The sequence below is a fragment of the Acanthaster planci genome, linkage group LG07 (assembly GCF_054643075.1).
Source record: "Acanthaster planci isolate LZ-2023a linkage group LG07, COTS_SCS, whole genome shotgun sequence".
In the NCBI taxonomy this organism is placed as follows: domain Eukaryota; kingdom Metazoa; phylum Echinodermata; class Asteroidea; order Valvatida; family Acanthasteridae; genus Acanthaster; species Acanthaster planci.
In genome coordinates, this window is record NC_141783.1 from 21,672,529 (window position 1) to 21,690,010 (window position 17,482).

General features: G+C 39.0%; 1 protein-coding gene across 4 annotated transcripts in view; it reads left to right on the plus strand.

Annotated features, from left to right (window-relative positions):
* Window positions 1-17,482, plus strand: part of traf7 (TNF receptor associated factor 7) — a 114,864-nt gene that overhangs the window by 73,591 nt on the left and 23,791 nt on the right. For all 4 annotated transcript variants that reach the window (XM_022246189.2, XM_087139342.1, XM_022246183.2 and 1 more), the window contains 6 exons: window positions 4,791-4,832; window positions 7,273-7,395; window positions 13,017-13,069; window positions 13,570-13,721; window positions 14,256-14,295; window positions 14,761-14,877. In XM_022246189.2, the coding sequence (XP_022101881.1) occupies window positions 4,791-4,832; window positions 7,273-7,395; window positions 13,017-13,069; window positions 13,570-13,721; window positions 14,256-14,295; window positions 14,761-14,877 (527 nt within the window). The remainder of the gene's footprint in view (window positions 1-4,790; window positions 4,833-7,272; window positions 7,396-13,016; window positions 13,070-13,569; window positions 13,722-14,255; window positions 14,296-14,760; window positions 14,878-17,482) is intronic.

A 17,482-nucleotide genomic window follows, 5' to 3' on the forward strand; every position in this document is an offset into this window, starting at 1 on the left:
AATACATTTTTGTGTCCATTTACCACCAGGCTATACTGCTGTCAGAGTTTCTTTTTGGCCTCAAACATGGAAAGTCTCAACATGTCTTGTCCTAATCCAACTCAGCTGGAATACACTGTGAATGATATTATTTAACACTGCTTTACACATTATAATGTAATCTACATGTACATGTACATGATCCTGTAGGCCCAACCTGAAAGTACATGTACAGGTACATGTACCATACTGTCATGACTGCCCTAGCTGTCCTGACCAGCACTGACTCAGGACCAGCCTAATCCAAACTGGCCCAGGACTGACCCTCCTAATTCTACATTCAAATGCAGAGTGCAGTCTACTTACTGAGTACCAGCTAAACGCTTCTATGCATCGCTTTGCAACCATACCATACATGTATATCAAATTTCTACATGTGCATGTACATTGTCGACAAAGTAACTTTCTATCAGTATGTACTGGTATACATGTACATGTATAAGAAACTCCAAAATTTCAAATGTACATTGATTTCAAGATATTTGGCAGCCTTTGTTGTTGAAGGAATGCAGGCAGATAATCATTACATACATATGGTAGAAATGGTTGCAGGTTGCAAATTCAACATGAAACAACTCCATCTTGAAAGGCTGCATCATGTTTAATGCATTTCCTCTGAGATGACATGATAGATGAGATCTTTGTTTCACCTATTAACATCTCTGGATAAACTGCCTGGAGTTCTGCCTTACCAGGCACTCATCCTGTGGCATGGTGTCCCTTGAGACAAGGTCTCAACGTCCACCTCTCATGAAAGTACTGTATGCCACAGCGAATTACATCAAATCACTCCAAAATTCCATGAAACCTCTACACATATCTTTCCTCATTTTGATCGAATTTCTCCAGATTTGTTTGATACTTTATGGCTCGCAGGTTGATTATGAAAGCATGGCTTCCTCTGTAACATGGTTTCTGTAAGTGGAAAATGTTAAGATGTGGTATCTCTGCCTTATACAATACAAGCAATATGCAAGTAGGAAATTTTTCTGATAACCTACGGTACATGTAAATTGGCCAGGCAAATACCTTCTTCGCATGGTCAATTTCTGCAGCAACAGCTGCATGTGTCCCCTATTGCATGTGGTTTGAGCATGGGACTAAATCTCTCATGGAAGCAACGGAAGCCAAGGAATCTTGATTTTGAAAACTTTGTCTACGTTTCAGGATTCCTCTTGGAAATCAATCCCCGATTGCACATGTAGGCCTGATGCATTTAAATTAAATTGAAGTACCGCAGTGTTTGGCTCTTTTGCATGTTACTTGATGTTTTGTGGCACTATCGCACTTACTATTGCACTTACATGTACAACATCCAAGTCAGGTAGTACAAAACAGTTGAAGCCTGAGACAGAGCCACAGTTGAGTATTGGAAAACGGCCTTAGACACTAAGGTTGTTCCTGCAGAAATTCCTTCCCTTTGTCTTAGTACAAGCCTTGGTAAACTTACAAGTAATTAGATCAGAAAAAGTCATATGGACAAGTAAAAGTTCTGTTCTGTGTCAACATCTGTCACTGTCATTTTGATTGGCATTACTACTTAACTTCTGGAGAGGGGATTCGTTTTTTTTTTTGGTTTTAACACCACATGTTGTATGTCAGGATACATGTACCCTTAGGTTCCAGTCTGTCTTGTATAATCAGATCCTGAGGGAGTGACCATCAGCTTCTTGTCATTCAAGGACGAATGTGTAGGTTTTTTTGGCAGGTTGGAGCAGGAATTTCAGTTTTGACGTTTTTGAATCGTAGCCCAGATGTTGCTGGTATTAATCAGTTTTGATATGTGTGGTGCCAGAATTCTTCTTGTGGCTGTATTTTTTTAGGTTGAGTAACGCTACTGCTGTTTCTGCCTGATGGCACGTTCTGTAGGGTACATGTACATGTGTACATGTAAGTGACTAACCATCAGTACAACCTGACTCCATACTGCACATCTGATGGTAATTAAAGAGATACTGTTAATCATCTTCAACCACCTGCTGATCATGACATCCTCAGCTTCCTCAAATCACAAAAGTGCATGTATTGCATGTACAGGAAACAACGTGAAACCTCTGACAGGTCTGATGGACTGCATTGGTAGATTTGGAACCACGGTTTAGGATGACTTGCAGGAGGTGTTCAACCTGGATTTTTTTAATGGAGACATTGTGTATACGTGTATGTGCCACTTACATGGAAATGTCTCACGATGCCTTACAACTGCTGGTACATGTACAAGCAAATTGCTTTCTGTTGTGGTCCTTGTGAAATGCATGATTGCAGCAAATGTTGTAATGAGCATCACCATTAAGGAAAACATCCTTTATCTACTATAAATACTTTTGCTGGTGAAGCAAGGAACTTAAAAATTATATCAACATCATTCTGCTAACGTAATGGGTTCCAGAAGCTGGAAATTTCCAGGAAAATTTATACCGTGAAGAATGTTCTTCCCTCAGGAAAACTCTGTCGGTCAGGAAATTCTGTAATTTGTATTTGGTAACTCTTCAAAATCCCAGCTTCTTAACAAGCAGATGATTCAAAGTCTCACTGGCATTTCCAAACTCCTCTCTTGATCACTTTAATCCCTTTTGATAATAGTAGTCTATACTTGACCACACCTAGAGACATCACCGGAAATCAAGTCTATTGTTTTTTCCCAAGCTATGCAGTTGTCCAAGGCACTGTTTTTGTTTGACATTACCAAGCTTTAATCCCCCATCTTAAACTTGATTGTTGAGTCAGCTTAGTTACAGTATCTCCACCCTATGTGGAGGTTTCACTAATCGTGTCTGCAAAGTACTTTTACATGTAGGCAGATGAATGTAACAGACATTGCACCAGTCTCTAGCTATACTGAAGTATTTTAAACCATAAATTTATATGGTACATGTACATGTTTGTTTTAGTTTTGTGTTTACAGTTTCTTGATTGGAGCTTTTTTGATGTCATGGTGTGCTTTTCAAAATGACAAATACACAGGATGTTTATAATGAAAGACTTGGAGACACTCCTTGGGGGCAGACAAAAAGGATTTGTTTGCCAGCTCCAGGCATACATGTATGAGTGTGTGCATACCAAGCCTTGCACAACTGTCATGACTGTACAAAAGAACCAGATTGTCTACCACCACTAAATGGCTCAAAGTATTCCATTGGAAATGCTGTAATTAAGGGTTGACAAATTGACTGCCAGGATGAAGTTCATAGCTCTAGCAACTAATAAGCCACATTTGTGATAGATTGTGTTCAAATGATCTAGCCATAGCCAGTAGTAAAACAGTTCAGAAATGGCTGCAGACACAAGTCATTGCCTTCCATAGGCACATGCTGTCTCAGCCATTGTCTCAAGCCATTGCCTTCCATTGGCTTAAATGTTATCTCAGCCATAGCCAGGAGTAAAACAACATGGAAATGGCTGCAGCCTAAGCACACTGGTGTCTCATCACAGCTTCATTAATGGAAGGCTCACACACTAATTTTGCTTTGTTCCAGGCTTGTTAAAAGACATTTTTTTGCATAGTATGTCACATGTGGCCAGAAAGTACTTACAGAAGGTCACTTTTTATACAAGATATTCAATTTTCCAGTATTCAATTTTGTATGGTAGCCATCTACTCTTCCTGTGCACTTGTACATGTACAGTGTACATGTACCTTCAGATGAGACCTACATGTACATGTAGCAGCTCTGGACAATAGATTTAAATCTTGCTCCTGCTGTTGGTTAACTTGCCTGTCGTGCTCATTGGTATACTTACACATGTACATGTATCTTAAAAGATAAACTTTCTACATGTCTATGTTTAAAATAAGTGTGCACTTTGAACCCTTCTGGCCTCTTTAAGGAAAGAAAAAGAAATAAAATCTCTCTCAAAGTAGTCTTGACCTCAAATTCTTGCCACTTCTACCCAAAGGTTCCTAAAGTTTTTTGGAACATGTCTTGCTTAGTCATGTTAGGTTACACCAGCATAAATCAAAATCTTAAAGTCAAGCTGAGAATTGTTAATCATGCACATCCTTGAGAAGATAAATTGTTACAGGTGAGGGGAAACCATCTTGCATTTTCCACAGTGACTGGCTGCGGTGCATTTCCTGTGACATACTCCCTTTGGTCCCCGCCCCATTTTTGTCATTTCTTCATACATACATTTACAAGTACGTGCATTACGCATCGTATTGCAGGTAGTTTAGTCCCATCTGTCACAGACAATACCACAACTGTCTGCCACTAGTAACCGCGCTTGGGGCATCAACTGCAACAATAGGTTATTAAAGCTTTAGTCATGCTGTCTGCCATCCAGTGCCCCTACAAGACGAAACCGAAAACCTACCTGATTCCAGTGAAATGAGTAAACCCACCACTTCCTGTTTCTGCCCCACCCAAGACATACAAGTAGTGACTGAGCTGCTTCAATCTCTATGATTCCCACTCCAATTCCCTTACCCATTACCTCCCGAAAGAATTCATAAGCAACTAATCCAACCACATTGCTCATCATTGCCTTGCCACAGAGGGCCCTTATGTCATCCGGTTTCACTGAGATGCACGTGCTCAGAGGTCTGTGTTTTATCACTACACAGATCAGTCTTATGGTGCGACGACGCAACAAAAGTCACCTTGTCTCTGTTTTGTCTGTCTGATCTTCAAGACAGGCTCGTGCTTCTAACGCAATTTCCTCTTTTTTCCTGCATTGTACACGACTGATTGTTCATTGTGTTTTTGAATCCAACTCTCTGAGTATCATTTCCTTTGGTTTTTCCGAAACAGACTACCTAGATGAGAACATGAGCCGAATGGAGAAGTCGCTAGGTAAGCAATTTTGTGTAATTATCTTTGTATTTTTTTCCCTAGGATTTCACATGAGCAGGTATATGTAACACCAGTATTTTACTTTTGAAATTGTATTAGTTTCATAAATGTTGATATCAAATGTTTGATTTTGCAGTCAATAACAGTACACTTTTATTTGTACTTCATGAATTCAAGATTTTCTCTTGAGTGGAAAATGTCTTCATTAATAAAGGATGAAGACAAAGTACATGTACACTGTACATGGCTTTGATCTTTTATCCACACTGAGCCAGATCGCAGTCATTCCATTTGTTCATATCTCCAGCTTGAATGGGGAGGGGGAGATTGCTATTTATATAATCTGTGTGACAAAAATTGGCTGACAACTTGATATTAGACTGAAACGAAGGGGAGTAGTTTAACTGTCCTCTGAAATTGTGACATGATCCGACAGTTTATGTCAGTAGTCATTAGGACCTGGTCAGGTTGAGAGCCAGGCACAGATGGGTGTAGGATTGGATTAGAAGAAAGGTGACCTCTCCAGTGACCTTTCACGTTTAATGGTAATTCATCAGGAAGCACAAGGGACTACTGTGATTGACTTTGCGTGAGTGTGTGGTTTAGGAGAATGGCCATCCTGTCCAAGTTGTTTTAGGGTTTGGACTGATCTCCATCTCATGAATCTTACTAGCCAGATACCGGTACTTTCAACTACTTTTCAAGTTTATATGTTGTTTCATTATATGTCTCCTTTTACATTTACCCAACTCTATTTTTTTTATTCAGGAAACTTGGTAACTCAAAGTTGGTTAACTTAAAACTCTGTTTATCTCAAAGACATTCTTCATTCTCACCACAAGAATAGGCTGTTATGTATAAAAATACCTCCATAACTCGAAATGCACCACTACATCCACTTAAAGTTTCTCAAGGGCTGATCCAACAAGACCGCTGCCAAATTACTGACAAGGAGTGGAAAAAGAACATGGATGCTTTAATTATGAGTCATTTCTGCAAACCGCACTTCGTCTTTTTGCGTGAGGTGTGAGCGTGCTTGCTGCCAGTGCCATTGTAATCCACTCATTGTGACCACCACCGCAACAAATCCCGGCTTTCAAGCAAGCCTGATTGCTGTCGCGGCCCAGAATGAGCCCACGTGCATGCAGTCCAATCGTTGATTCTGTTACAGTGGCCATGTGACTGCACTGAAGGAAGCTTTGTGCATGCCATGGCTAAAGTCTGGCTGCCATTGCCTTCCCAATTGCAGCACTTGTGTGTTGCTCACATGCCAATTGTGACATACACTGTGCTGGAAATGCTGGTTTGCATCGCCAAATTTCACTCGAGTCTTTAAAAAAAGGAAAGGTAAGGGAATGAAAGGATAAACAAAAACACACAAATATTTTTTTAAATTTTTTCTGCTCTCTAACATTTTGAAATGCAAAATGGTGTGCCCTCAAGCGATTAAAAAGAAGGATTATGTGACCAAACAGGAAAACCCTGGGCCTGGCCAGCCTCAGCCAAGCGAGCAAGCACAAGGCCGTTTGCTTTGCGCTGCGCTGTGCACTGAATGAACTTTAGAATTGTTAAAAAAAGGGAAACTGTTTTGGTGGTATATTTTTATTTATCATTAGAATATGAAAATTTTGTATGAGAACAACATGAAATCTCGGCAAAGTAATGCTTTTAGAAGAAATTTATTCTTGAATATAAGGAAATAACATCTCGTAACATCTCCACTAGCCACCGCGAGGGCAAAGTAGGGCTACTTGTACACTGTATGTGTTGGCAAGACTTGCAAACTTTCATTAGCTTGAAATCTGGATGACTTAAATTTATTTGTCCATTCCCTTGAGGTTTGTGTTATCGAGAGTTTACTGTATTTTCATTATTTTTGTTTACTGGTTTTGGGGTGTTTGTTTCTTTGTTGTGATTTCTTTTGGAGGGGAAGGTGATTTGTTAGTTAATGATGTTTTTAATGACTTAATTTTACAAGTATCTGCAGCACGTTGCAAAAACTGTGATCCCAGTGAGTGAGCAGTAGCATGCCATCGTGGCTGTGGGCTAGCCAGAAGCCGTTAAATTTGACATGTTTGAAAATTGAACAGATTTATCTAGCTACCATTAAGGCAACATTCAACACTGATACTTTCTTCAGTGAAACACATTATTTTTGATATTGGAAGAAATCAAAATCAGATGTAAAATGTTTGCATTTGTTAGCTGGTATTAATCTTACCTTTGGGCCAAGAATGGACAAAAATGTGCCTACTCATAGATGCAGAAGAACTTCTCAAGATGAATGCAGAAAAACTCAATTCTCATCTTAGCTTGGATAACACTCAACCCTTGGTCACCTAGGTGAAGGGAACAAGGTACATGTACCTTACCTTGCTTCTACATGTACATGTAGTTGAATTCAACTTATTTTGTCTTGATCATTGACTTCTCACTATAGTTGAACTCGACGAGCAGAATCGTAGCATGTCTGATGAGCTGATGGATAACAGAAGGAGCTACTCAATGTTAAACTCAGAGCTATCTATGATCAACGCTCGACTTAACTCCGGAGCTGCAGGAGGTGAGTGACAAAATAAAAAAATATAGATAAACTGATCCATAAAATTGATGGATTCAGAAGTCAACAGTGATTCTGTGAGTTGAAAAGAGACTTGTGTGAGAAAACTAAGCATATACATGTATATGTACCTTGAAAAGGCCCTAAACTGAAAAAATGCAAAGACAAAAGTTCTCTATTAAATTTGGTGATATAAAAGTATGAAATGGAAGTGTAATTTGAAACAAAATGTGTGTTTTCGTATCAGTTGCAGTTTTAGCCTCAGAATAGTATGTTAGGTAAATAGACTGGCCATTTCTTGAAATTAATCCAGTTGTGGTTGCCATAGTAAATTGGATTTGACCAATTGACAGTGTGTTACACAGACAGTGACATGTATAGACAAGAAACAAGACTTCTAGTATTCCTACATTTACACAGTACAGCCAGAGTTTTTTGTCATCCATCAAGATCTGAATTACTTTTAGGGCCATATTACTGGAGATAAGGAACTACCAAACCTGACTCTATCCCCTGTAGTCTTTAAGTTGCCGGAGGTGGTATAGAAGGGAAACTGTGGATTTCCTTGCTCCTCCAAATCTAGGCTCCCCTCCTGGAAAGCATGTGTTGAATTTTCCAGCTTATAGACTGGTAAGTGTTAGAAACCAGATCACAACTCTGACTATCACTGCATTTGTGGTTTCAGATGTACTTTGAGTGGAGTGAGTTGCCCCAGAAAATTAGACCTAAAGGCCCCCCCCCCAGATCCTTGTCTGTGATTTGTGTACTTTCATGTTTGATTGATATCATCTGTTGGCTGGAGTCAGTGATAGGAAATAGCCTAAATGGCTTTCGCATAACTTTTCCGTGGTTGGAGACCATAGTAGACCATAGGTTGGAGTATAGTACCAGTACATGTAAAGTGGTTTAAGTCCTGATGAGTCACTTGCGTCAAGATTGTGTAAAATATGCTGCATGTGTATACACAGTGTAAGTCCATTGCCAAACTCTATCAACTTCTCTTTTTTCCGACTGGATTTCAGATTTGTTACAAAATGATGACTTTCTAATTTAGAATGAAAACACTTGACATGTACGGGCACTGTACATGTATCTGGCTATATTGGAAGAGTGATCTAAACTTGCTTGTCCATCCTAATTAATTGGATATTTCCACAAAGCTGCAAAACTGTCCACTTTCAGCTCTGGTCAGAACCTGTTGAAGGTTTGAACAGGTCTTCTAAGATCAAACCTTGCACTGTATAATTGACACCACATGTCAAGTCCTGTAAACAGTGGTAAAGACCTACTGTACCATATGCTTGAGGTAATTGGAATGCTTCCCTTCACACTGGACATGCTAAAACAGGACAGTCTTGATACTGGTAATTTCCAGAACTGGTTAGGGATTCTGAAGATGCTTTTTAAAAGCCTGAAATGTATCGCTTCATGTACTAGTTATTATACAGTAGGTCCATTGTGACCACATGGCATTTTTGTTTGTTCTTTGCTTAATGGCCAAAGCAAGACTGACTGACTCGCATGTGGTGAATTGAAAGAATATGTACACATGTACATGTATGTTGATCCGTTGACGTATTTCCAAGGTACTGTGTGTGAATTTCATATTGAAGCAAGTACAATGTGCATGTAGTAAGCATGTTTCCTGACTTTTTGCTGTGGACAGTGGTGGAGTTCACTTGTCAGGTTAGGTTCTGTTTGTATGGTACATGTACATGTACATGTGGCTTCTGTTTGTACATACACATGTACATGTAGGTTCTGTTTGTATGGTACATGTACATGTACATGTGGCTTCTGTTTGTACATACACATGTACATGTAGGTTCTGTATGTATGGTACATGTACATGTACATGTGGCTTCTGTTTGTACATACACATGTACATGTAGGTTCTGTATGTATGGTACATGTACATGTACATGTGGCTTCTGTTTGTACATACACATGTACATGTAGGTTCTGTATGTATGGTACATGTACATGTACATGTGGCTTCTGTTTGTACATACACATGTACATAAAGGTTCTGTTTGTACATACACATGTACATGTAGGTTCTGTTTGTACATACACATGTACATGTAGGTTCTGTTTGTACATACACATGTACATGTAGGTTCTGTTTGTACATACACATGTACATGTAGGTTCTGTTTGTACATACACACGTGTATGTACATGTAGGTTCTGCTCATGTACATGTAGGTTCTGTTCATATAGGTTCTTGTGTGCTAGTTTGGTCTGCAGTACATGTACGGTACATTGATGTATGTTATTTTTCGCCATTCGTTGTCAAATATGACCAGTTTCCATACTGATTGGATGTCTATCTGGTGTGGGCTCAGAGATGGCTGCGTGAAGAGGCCTACTGGGCAAGGAGCCCTCTCTCTCAAATTAACCAATGAGTGACTGGGATACTGGGGGTGCTGGAGGCTCTTGCCTTACGCAGCTCTTGCTTTTTGATGGCACTGAGGGTTGTTGTTTTTCTGCTGTCCGGGCACCTGTGGAGATGAGTCCACGCCATTTCATGCAGTTTTCCACTAGGGACTCCCACAACTCGATGTCATTATTGAAATCTTTCAAGGAGACTTTCAGATAGTGGTTAAAGCAATGACTGAGTGTCCCATAGAGGAGCCATTTGGGGATGCAGTCATCTGGCATTTGGGAAACATGGCCTGCCCATTTGATCTGCTGATGCTGAGCATACTGAGATACTGAGTGGTGATACTAAATTACATATACATGTACACAGGGTACCATGTGTCAGGTTACTAGAAATGGCCCCTAGAGTCTCATTGTACATTGTACATTACTGTGTTGTTTATCAAAGTTTACTATCCAACACTCAATGCAAATCATGTTTTTCTGTTTAGATTTGAAAGGACTTCCAGTCATAAATGAATTCGATCCATAAATTCCTTGGTGAAGTGTAGTTAAATTTATCCAAATATCTCAAGGATTTTCTTCTGTCACATTCCCCTCTTGGGCTACGTCCAGTTCTTCTTATGGCTGATGAGTCCTGAATTGAGCACAAATGGATTCCTGCTCACCCAAAGAAAGTAAAACGTTTACATTTATGTACCTAATGCCCAATGATCCCAAAGACCCACAATGCTCCTGACAACTTTGGTTAATTTCCAAAACAAAACTCAACCCTGAACCCTGACAAACCAGAAATTAACCCCAAATAAAAAATACTCCCACCTTACAGATACAATGTACATGTCAGCCTGTAAGAGAAGTTTCAACCACCATTTCCTAATCATGAAAGGCCAACTCCAGGAAAATTATATTGGGATTTATTGGAAAACATAGGAAATTAACAGACTTGACTCTTCAATATCAATTAAAAGTTGAAATATTGTATGATATCTCCTTTCAAACTGCTAAATCATACAAATACCCCCAGTACCAGTACATGTGGTAAAACAAACCAACTGTACATGTCTTCTTTAGTCCGCGGATGAAATTTCTCAGCTTTAAATTTTAGCTGCTTTTATCTTTTTTGTTTTGGATTTCAGCTTTTTTTCCTCACTGGCTGATGTGTACAAAAGTATGTGTATCGGAGGTGTTCACAGTTCAGCTACATGCTTTTTTTCGGCTGTTTACAGCTTTTTAAAAAATTAGTCAATCTCATCCCTGATAGTTATGATTCTTTGTGACACTTAAAGTGTAATGCAAAGTGACATGTATGCTGTAAAAATGTTACATTTCTTTTGATAATTGAACAAGTTTTTGTCATCAAGTGCCACTTTTCTGTGTGTCCTTGTGCAGAGGTTTTAAGTTGTTGAAGTTCATAATTTGATCTAGTCAGAAGAGGATTGTTTCAGATCAGATTTTTTGGCCTTGAATGAAGTGCTTCATAGGTTTGAATAATACAAAATACGGAAATGAAATCTTCAGGTATTAGTGAGCAACATTTCTGAGAGTACTTGAGCCTACGTTTTTCACTGTGATTTCTTTCCCTTTTTGTTTTATCTAATACTGCAAGATATTCACCACTTTCACTTTTTCAATCTGTGTTAGATTACTCTCATCAATCACCACCTTGTCGTGGAATTTCTTTTTTGAAGGAGGTTGGGGCAATCTTGTGGTGAAAGGGGAGTTCAGGAAATGTCAGCTGACTAGGGGAAGTTGAGGTAGCTAGCCCTACCCTATCTCAGTGAAATCTCGGCATCGCATCTCTCTCATCAACTAACCGTCATGCAGTATTTACTGTATGTGTGAGGGTTTCTTATTGAACTTGTACTTGTAAAAATTTTTATTGGAAAAAATAAGTTTTAACAAAATATACGGTTCCAACAATCCAATAAAGTGGAGTTGATGTGTACAATTATCATTCTGTTAGACCTGTGTAAGAAGGTTCATAGAACATACAGTCAGTGAAGCTGATTGCAACAACTTACATGTACAATGTACATGTACAGATATATGTACATGTATATGTAAGTTGTATATGTACATGTACATGGATCTCTCCAATAATTTGACAATTAATAATTTGTGTGAAATTGGCTTTGTACTACTAGTATGTGTACATGATTATGGTAGATCTCACTCATTCATAAATCCCTACCATTATTGTGACAATAGCACCCTCTTTTGGCCACTGTGGGGCTATTCTCCCTTCATACTTTCACACAAAGTGTATACTTTGCTCTTATTGCGTACCTTGATATAATAAACTCCAGCTTTTTAATTTATCCGGCTGTTGGACATGAGTTCGAGTCATGGTACATTGTCTGCAGTACATGTGTCACACTTTGTGACTATTTCACACTGCTGTGAAAAGATGAAAAAAAAATACTTTCGCAAATAATGAGTAAAAAGATTTCCACTTGGAAGGGAAATATTAAGATCATCCATCGCGGAGTTGAGCCAAGCCAACTCGGGGCTGCTCTGTCAGGACAAAGATTTGAAACAAAATATCCTTTTTTAGGATGATGTGTGCCCAGTTATTTTGGGAGAAATGCTACATGTCATAGGAAATTAGATCTGCCAAAGGAAATTAGAAAGCATTACGGGGGAAAGGTTGTTGAAAAAAGGGGTATAAATGAGGCATTACTTGAGGAAGAACAATCTCAGAATTTGTGGTCAAGGAATGAAAGGAAGGTTGGTACATGCATGTAGATCCAAATTTGTGGAAGTTTTATTGCCTGCTGTTTTGGAAGACCAACAATTTTGTGTATTCAAAGATCAGTTGTTCTTTTACATGTACATGTAGGTCTGTAGGATCTCTTAAGGACTGATGCAATATCTTAGATTGTTTTTATTCTGTATTCTCTTTCCATGGAAGTTGATTTGCTGTGTCAGCTTTTTAATACCGATACCTCTGAGGAGGGTGTTTGAGAGGGAGACTTGGTTTTTCATTTAGTCTCATAGCAACAACGTCATCTGTCATCCTGACGGAGCCTTTTCTTTTCTTCAAGAGAATTCTTACCTGTCTTCTTCAGAAATTAAGATCTTTCTTACATCTATGTGTGGTTTCATGTGCCGTCTACATGTGCATTATCAAGGAATCCATTGTGATGTGATGTATACACATACATGTACATGTAAACTTAAGTACATAAAATAAAATAACATATAAATAACATATTTTTCTCTTTTTCTTCAAACAGTGTATGACCCACAACAAGTCTTCAAGTGCAAGGGAACCTTTGTAGGACATCAGGTATTTACATGTACCCGTACATGTGTGTGTGGTTGACATTTTCCAATTCAGCACACATTTGTTGGAATGGACCACCATTCTCTACATTACTCATGTTCACACATACAAGAACATCAGTTTGATGTGTTTCCTGTAATAGATCTTAAAGAAACCTAAAATACTTGAGAACATTTCTGCTTATATTGCGCATCTTCTGATAGACACACATATTCAGGGCGCTCATTACCAAAGTGTGCGTGCGCAAGATTTGCACTTAACAATGGCCTAGCAATGGGCTATGTCTGGTAGAGCAGCTGGACAGCACAATTTCTCTACATGCACCTAAGATATTTTTGATGTCACAGGGTGCTCAAAATCCACCTCCAGATGATAGGCTATGATCTGAATTGGGCATCTTGGACTAGATTTTGCTTTTTTTTTATTATGGGAATGATCCCTCTGTGTGTTTTTGCATGTATATCCGAATTCAATCTTTCTTAATGCGTTTGACCTGTTCTCAGGGACCTGTATGGTGCTTATGTGTGTACGGTGATTACCTCTTCAGTGGTTCGTCTGATAAAACCATCAAGGTATGGGACACCTGCACCAGTTACACCTGCCAGAAGACATTAGAAGGACACAATGGCATTGTGCTGGCACTTTGTACACATGGGTAAGAAGTAATCTACAAAAGATTGGGTTAAATATTGTCAGGGATTAAAACACTGGGAAATTACACTGGTTTGTAGATTTCATAAATGTGCAGTTGTATTGGTAAGGGAAGGAAAGGGTTTCTAAGGGTATAAATCATTGGCTGATGATGTCACAATTATTTTACTGGATGCCGTCTTGGGATCAAGCCTGTGATCTCATTGTTTGGTTGGAATCAAGACTTATAAGACCAAATTATTTTAACACTTGTGTTTGCTATAAGCATTCCCACTGCTGCACTTTACAATTTTTGGTAGTGCAGTAAGGAATGTAGTCATGACTGGTTTGTACATGTACTTGACTTTTTCAAATTTGCTGTACAAGAACTTAACATGGTACAGTAAGCTCAGTGTTGCTTTCACTCCGAGTATGAACTGGCTTTCTAAGGCATGTTAGATTAGCTTACATTAATGTGCTTGTGTTGGAAAGTCTTAGTTCGTCATTTTGCTAAATCATCTGAATTAAATTTTCATTCCAATCTCATTTTGTCATTCAGAAATCGATTATTCAGCGGGTCTGCAGACTGCACTGTTATCGTGAGTGAAACTTCCTTTGCTTATATGCAAGTTTCCCACTTATTAATTACTGAGAAGTTTGAGAACGAGTTGATTTGAAAGCCATTTGAATTTCAATAAGTGTATAGACAGGATTGCAATATGCTTATTGCTGCAAGATTAGTAGTCCAATAATTCAACATTTACAAGACTTTTCTTTTCTTTTCTTTGTATGTCCTACATACATGTATGCATTAATGTTCTTTTCACTGATAGTCTGTGTGGAACTTTTTGTACCTAAATAACTCCCCCAAAACGCAAGCTGATGCATACCCTACACACAAGTATGGTACTATTATAAATGTATCTTATTAGTGTTTTTTATTGTGAAAGTGTATACAGAAATCATCCTCACCAGGAATAATTAGGGGATATGGTTGTTTGTGCATTTGGCATGCTGTGGTTTAATGTGACAGTAACAGAATTGTTGGCTTGGATTTTGTACAGGTGTGGAACATCGACACCTTGGAGCAGGAGAAGATGATTCAAGCTCATGAGAATCCTGTCTGCACACTGGTTGCAGCTAACAACATGCTGTTTAGTGGGTCACTCAAAGTCATTAAGGTAAGTTTCATCGGCTCAATGCAGGCCATTTGAGCAGTGCGGTAGTCCAGTCCATCACAAGTCCAGTTACAAGTCCTTTATAAAACCATTCACCAACCAGTAATGGAGTGCACAGTGACGAAGGAGTTCATTTGTCACACTCCATTTGAATAGCTTGTGACTTGGCTTAAGACTGCATGAGTTTTGATGGACTTGTGATAGAACAGTGTAGTCAGTACCTCGCATAAATGCACATACAAAGAAACAAAGGCAAAATCATTTGGTCTTTTCTGATGTGTTTAACTTCTGCATCTGCACATTACAGAGATTTGCTCTTTGAGATAACAACTTGGGGATAGTTGTCATGGAAGTGGTATTGGTTTCAGATAGTTATAAACTCTGTACGTGTAACTTAATCAATTACCGTACGTGTTTCCTTTTCTCATGCTTTTCCTCGCATATACACTCATACTAAATATACCTTTTTCTTAACCACCTTCTAGTAGTATTACTTTGGCCAGACTTTCAACCTTTAAAGAATGTGATGCTGAGCAACAACCTTTGATGTACATGTGTATACCGGTACATGTACAGCGAAACGTACAACTACTGACTCAGTCGGGTCAGTTGAGCTAGTGAGCAAGCAAGTAAGCAAACAATATTCTATCACTCTGGGGTGCACCAACGGAGTGTTATTCGCTACTTTATATCAAGCTTTATGCAGCAGCCAAATCAAGTTCAACATACAGTAAACAAATACCTCTTCAGATTTCTCTGATGTTGTGCATATTGACAAAACAAATTGTTAAGTGAGTTTATACATCTTCCAGTACAAAGTGGTCTAATCTGTCTCCTCATGAACAAAAGTGCCAAAACTTCACCAGACCTGTACATGTACTTGGATCACAGAAATTAGGTCAAGGCCTCTTAGGCATGTACACTGTAGCTGCCTTGTCACTCGTACTGCTTCCTTTGCTGTTTACTCTAGAGAATAATCACAAGATGTTACTCCTCTGAAACATCCAGAACACACCCAGGTCTTGTCTGAACTCCCCCCCCCCTTCCAGAAGGACAAAACTTCACGGTCTCAGACCCTTTATTCTCAGTGGATCATGTTTTTGCAACCCTTCTTTTTTTCTCTGTAAATCTTGACCGACAAATCTATTTTGGGATACTAAAAGAGGAGGAAAAAATTGATGATGACTTTTGGTCTTCCTGTGAGTGACAGGTGAGGCAAGGGTCTGCACCTGTAAGCCTCATATGAATGTAAGACTTGGGGAAAAAACTGACAAGAGCAGAAATTGATCTTGGCAGGTAGTTCACAAAGGTTATCAATGAAATCTGATGTCAGAAAGCTATAACATCAACAGCCCCGGAATTTGAATATTGAGCCATGTTAAGTGGAGCAGTTGTGGGAATATGGTATTGTGGGTATGCTGTCTTTAAAATTTCTGCGTGAAGTGTTTATTTTCTCTGTGCGTGAATTGAGAGGACATTCTGTGGTTGAGGCAAGTGCTTATGTAATTGTGTTGGGGATCTTGTGATTGGATGCTATCATGTAAACAGAAACCTTAGAAAGTGTGTCAGTTTTATACTGCAGGTTTTGGTGAATAGTAACCGAAGGAGCTTGTAAGAGTCTCAGTGAAAAGTCTGGATTTGCCTAGGACATTGTCAGAACAAAGGCCACTGGCTAAGTAAGGAAAGTGATTTCAATTAGAGTGAAGGAAGGGCACTTTGAGTGCTGGTTCTGAAGGTCAGAGGCACGTGGTCTTAATTTGAATGCTATAGTTCAGAAACTTGCCCTTAAGAAATAGAATGCTAGTCCTTGACCTAGCCCCACTGATCAAAGAGTAAAGTGATTTATTAGCTTTGAAATCAGTGCTAATGCAAGAAAAATATTTTGGGACACCTCACCTTGAGTGTGAGTCACATTTGCCAAGTGCAATTACACAAGAAGAGATTGAGACAGTGGTCGACAATGCAATGAAAGATACACGATTGTTCAGATTAGAGTACTGATGAGTTGTGTCCTTGGAATTAATTTAAACAGGCAGCCTGCTTGATTGATTTACATGTTGAATGAGTCTTGCTAAATCCTGGCAGTATTGTGCCTGTCATCGGTCATTATCTTTAGGTCAGAATTTGTTAGTTTGTTTGCTTTCTTGTGAGGTAAATTTCTCTTTTAAAAATCTGGCCCTCTCTGCAGCCAGGATTTCAATGTTTATCTATACCCCAGGGAAGGCGTCCTTGTCTACTATCAATTACGCCATCCATCAACACACTGCAGGTGGCCAGTGCGACTTTCTGCCGGATCTTTCCAGAACCGGAATCTTATTTCATCCGTACGCAGTCGCACATTGTGCTTGGACTTACATATACTGCACAGTGATGCACAGTACATTGAGTTCGTGTACGACACGGTACTGGTTTGACCTGAAGGCGTAATGTTTTTATGTACATGTGTATCTTGCTGGGGAAACTCCAGTAGAAAAATAATCGTGGCTTTAAAGGATTCTTTTAAAGGAAGCTTCCATGGAGTTTGAAGTGTAGTCTCCTCTCGTAGAAAAGTACATATTGATTGAATGGAATGAATTGGAAAACAAAAAAAAAGAAAAGCTAGAAGGCA